At 43.9% G+C, this 5,000-nt stretch overlaps 1 protein-coding gene across 1 annotated transcript in view; it reads left to right on the top strand.

Moving 5' to 3' along the window:
* Nucleotides 1-1,040: 1,040 nt before the first annotated feature.
* Nucleotides 1,041-5,000, top strand: part of tfr2 (transferrin receptor 2) — a gene marked incomplete at its 5' end in the record, with an annotated part of 39,850 nt that continues 35,890 nt past the window's right edge. Inside the window, one exon of the mRNA XM_028572713.1 lies at nt 1,041-1,132. Within this exon, the coding sequence (XP_028428514.1) occupies nt 1,041-1,132 (92 nt within the window). The remainder of the gene's footprint in view (nt 1,133-5,000) is intronic.

Raw genomic sequence — 5,000 nt, 5'->3', positions numbered from 1 at the left:
GTCCCGTGTGTGTGTGTGTGTGTGTGTGTGTCCCTGTGTGTGTGTGTGTGTGTGTGTGTGTGTGTGTGTGTGTGTGTGTGTGTGTGTGTGTGTCTAAGGTCTGATCTAGCATCTCTCTCTCCGTAGTCTTCCTCAGTGTGCGTGGAACAGGAAGTGGGAGGAGCTCAGAGGGTGGAGATGATGTTTGAAGAGGCGGAGCCTAGCAGTGACATCACAGCACTGGTGTTGCCGTATCGCCATGGTTACCGGAGATCCGGCGTGCTCCTGTGTGTGGGCACTGTCGTTGTCTTTGCCGCCGGTACACAGACACACACACACACACACACACAAACAGGGACACACACACACACACACACACACACACACACAAAAACAAACACAGGTACACAAAAAGATACACACACAGACAGGGACACACACACACACACACACACACACACACACAGGGACACACACACACACATACATACACACACACTGACACACAAGAACACACACATACAAACACACACAGGGACACACAGGGACACGCAGACACACACACGGACAATAGAGACACACACACAGACGGACAATAGAGACACACACACACACACACACACACACAGGGCCAACAGAGACACACACAAACACACACACAAACACGGACAACAGAGACACACACACACACACAGACACACACACACACAGGGACACGCAGACACGGACAATAGAGACACACACACACACACACAGAGACACAGACAAACACACACACACACAGCCACACAAACACACACACACACACAGCCACACAAACACACACACACACACACACCTATCAGTTTGATTGTGTGATTAAAGTGGCCGTGGTCTGTCTCTCTCCTCTCTCTCTCTCTCTCTCTCTCTCTCTCTCTCTCTCTCTCTCTCTCTCTCTCTCTCTCTCTGTCTCTCTCTCTCTCGCAGCGTTCCTATTGGCCTACGCGGTGTTCGGTGGGCGGTTCCACTGCTCCCAGGTGGGGGGGGAGGAAGATGAGGAGCCAGGGGGCGGGGCTAACGCACCTGCGGAGGAAGGGGCGGGGCTTTACCTGGGAGAGCTGAGGGTGATGATGAGGAGGCTGCTGCAGGATGAAGATATCCACGACACAGTCAGGTAGGTCCCCCATCACTGGTTATTAAACATGTAATAACACAGGCCTGTCAAAACTAACATGTAATAACACATGTAATAACACAGGTCTGTCAAAACAAACATGTAATAACACAGGCCAGTCAACACTAACGTGTGATAACACATGTAATAACACAGGCCAGTCAACACTAACATGTATTAACACAGGCCTGTCAACACTAACATGTAATAACACAGGCCTGTCAACACTAACATGTAATAACACAGGCCAGTCAACACCAACATGTAATAACACAGGCCTGTCAAAACTGACATGTAATAACACATGTAATAACACGGGCCTGTGAAAACAAACATGTAATAACACATGTAATAACACAGGTCTGTCAAAATTACATGTAATAACACAGGCCTGTCAAAACTAACATATAATAACACAGGTCTGTCAACACTAACATGTTATACCACAGTGATAACACTGTGATGTGAAGCTGATCTAGTTTATCTGGATGTCTGACCCTGTGATGTGAAGCTGATCTAGTTTATCTGGATGTGATCTAGTTTATGACCCTGTGATGTGAAGCTGATCTAGTTTATCTAGATGTTTGACCCTGTGATGTGAAGCTGATCTAGTTTATCTAGATGTTTGACCCTGTGATGTGAAGCTGATCTAGTTTATCTAGATGTTTGACCCTGTGATGTGAAGCTGATCTAGTTTATCTGGATGTCTGACCCTGTGATGTGAAGCTGATCTAGTTTATCTAGATGTTTGACCCTGTGATGTGAAGCTGATCTAGTTTATCTGGATGTCTGACCCTGTGATGTGAAGCTGATCTAGTTTATCTGGATGTTTGACCCTGTGATGTGAAGCTGATCTAGTTTATCTGGATGTCTGACCCTGTGATGTGAAGCTGATCTAGTTTATCTAGATGTTTGACCCTGTGATGTGAAGCTGATCTAGTTTATCTAGATGTTTGACCCTGTGATGTGAAGCTGATCTAGTTTATCTGGATGTCTGACCCTGTGATGTGAAGCTGATCTAGTTTATCTAGATGTTTGACCCTGTGATGTGAAGCTGATCTAGTTTATCTGGATGTCTGACCCTGTGATGTGAAGCTGATCTAGTTTATCTGGATGTCTGACCCTGTGATGTGAAGCTGATCTAGTTTATCTAGATGTTTGACCCTGTGATGTGAAGCTGATCTAGTTTATCTGGATGTCTGACCCTGTGATGTGAAGCTGATCTAGTTTATCTAGATGTTTGACCCTGTGATGTGAAGCTGATCTAGTTTATCTGGATGTCTGACCCTGTGATGTGAAGCTGATCTAGTTTATCTGGATGTCTGACCCTGTGATGTGAAGCTGATCTAGTTTATCTAGATGTTTGACCCTGTGATGTGAAGCTGATCTAGTTTATCTAGATGTTTGACCCTGTGATGTGAAGCTGATCTAGTTTATCTAGATGTTTGACCCTGTGATGTGAAGCTGATCTAGTTTATCTGGATGTCTGACCCTGTGATGTGAAGCTGATCTAGTTTATCTAGATGTTTGACCCTGTGATGTGAAGCTGATCTAGTTTATCTGGATGTCTGACCCTGTGATGTGAAGCTGATCTAGTTTATCTGGATGTCTGACCCTGTGATGTGAAGCTGATCTAGTTTATCTAGATGTTTGACCCTGTGGTGTGAAGCTGATCTAGTTTATCAGGATTTTGCTAGCTTGTTAACTTTCCACCACATCACACATCTTATTTCAGTATTTGTCAAGAAGTGATTAATAACCCACAGTTGTATCAGATAATAGTAGTTATAACAGCTGTGACATAAATGTAAATTGTTGGGGTTTATTTCAGAAACCTCCTTCATATATCCAGCCATGTACAGCTTGTAACTGCCTCAATACCAAGTAAATAGTTGAACTCCAACAATATGATATTCAAAATGGGACTGTTTTCTTTATTACCTACTGTACATAACACAATACTTATATAACACTTAATACTGCCACTTAAGTGTGGTGCTTAAAGAGAGAGAGACTGAAGAGAGAGAGTGTTATATGGTGGAGAGTCATAGAGAGAGACTGAAGAGAGAGAGAGTGTTATATGGTGGAGAGACATAGAGAGAGACTGAAGAGAGAGAGTGTTATATGGTGGAGAGTCATAGAGAGAGACTGAAGAGAGAGAGAGTGTTATATGGTGGAGAGACATAGAGAGAGACTGAAGAGAGAGAGAGTGTTATATGGTGGAGAGACATAGAGAGAGACTGAAGAGAGAGAGTGTTATATGGTGGAGAGTCATAGAGAGAGACTGAAGAGAGAGAGTGTTATATGGTGGAGAGACATAGAGAGAGACTGAAGAGAGAGAGAGTGTTATATGGTGGAGAGTCATAGAGAGAGACTGAAGAGAGAGAGTGTTATATGGTGGAGAGACATAGAGAGAGACTGAAGAGAGAGAGCGTTATATGGTGGAGAGATATATAGAGAGAGACTGAAGAGAGAGAGTGTTATATGGTGGAGAGTCATAGAGAGAGACTGAAGAGAGAGAGTGTTATATGGTGGAGAGACATAGAGAGAGACTGAAGAGAGAGAGAGTGTTATATGGTGGAGAGATATAGAGAGAGACTGAAGAGAGAGAGTGTTATATGGTGGAGAGACATAGAGAGAGACTGAAGAGAGAGAGAGTTATATGGTGGAGAGATATAGAGAGAGACTGAAGAGAGAGAGTGTTATATGGTGGAGAGACATAGAGAGAGACTGGGGAGAGAGAGAGTGTTATATGGTGGAGAGTAATAGAGAGAGACTGAAGAGAGAGAGAGTTATATGGTGGAGAGTCATAGAGAGAGACTGAAGAGAGAGAGCGTTATATGGTGGAGAGAGATAGAGAGAGACTGAAGAGAGAGAGAGTTATATGGTGGAGAGTCATAGAGAGAGACTGAAGAGAGAGAGTGTTATATGGTGGAGAGATATAGAGAGAGACTGAAGAGAGAGAGTGTTATATGGTGGAGAGACATAGAGAGAGACTGGGGAAAGAGAGAGTTATATGGTGGAGAGACATAGAGAGAGACTGAAGAGAGAGAGAGAGAGTTATATGGTGGAGAGTAATAGAGAGAGACTGAAGAGAGAGAGAGTTATATGGTGGAGAGACATAGAGAGAGACTGAAGAGAGAGAGAGTTATATGGTGGAGAGACATAGAGAGAGACTGAAGAGAGAGAGAGTGTTATATGGTGGAGAGACATAGAGAGAGACTGCAGAGAGAGAGTGTTATATGGTGGAGAGACATAGAGAGAGACTGAAGAGAGAGAGAGTGTTATATGGTGGAGAGAGATAGAGAGAGACTGAAGAGAGAGAGAGTTATATGGTGGAGAGTCATAGAGAGAGACTGAAGAGAGAGAGTGTTATATGGTGGAGAGACATAGAGAGAGACTGGAGAGAGAGAGAGCGTTATATGGTGGAGAGTCATAGAGAGAGACTGAAGAGAGAGAGAGTTATATGGTGGAGAGACATAGAGAGAGACAGAAGAGAGAGAGCGTTATATGGTGGAGAGTCATAGAGAGAGACTGAAGAGAGAGAGAGTTATATGGTGGAGAGACATAGAGAGAGACTGAAGAGAGAGAGTGTTATATGGTGGAGAGTCATAGAGAGAGACTGGAGAGAGAGAGAGCGTTATATGGTGGAGAGACATAGAGAGAGACTGAAGAGAGAGAGAGAGTTATATGGTGGAGAGACATAGAGAGAGACTGAAGAGAGAGAGAGCGTTATATGGTGGAGAGACATAGAGAGAGACTGAAGAGAGAGAGAGAGTTATATGGTGGAGAGACATAGAGAGAGACTGAAGAGAGAGAGCGTTATATGGTGGAGAGACATAGAGAGAGACTGAAGAGAGAGAGAGTT

This window comes from Perca flavescens, unplaced genomic scaffold (assembly GCF_004354835.1).
Source record: "Perca flavescens isolate YP-PL-M2 unplaced genomic scaffold, PFLA_1.0 EPR50_1.1_unplaced_scaf_49, whole genome shotgun sequence".
NCBI lineage: Eukaryota > Metazoa > Chordata > Actinopteri > Perciformes > Percidae > Perca > Perca flavescens.
This window is presented reverse-complemented; position numbering and strand designations above follow the sequence as displayed.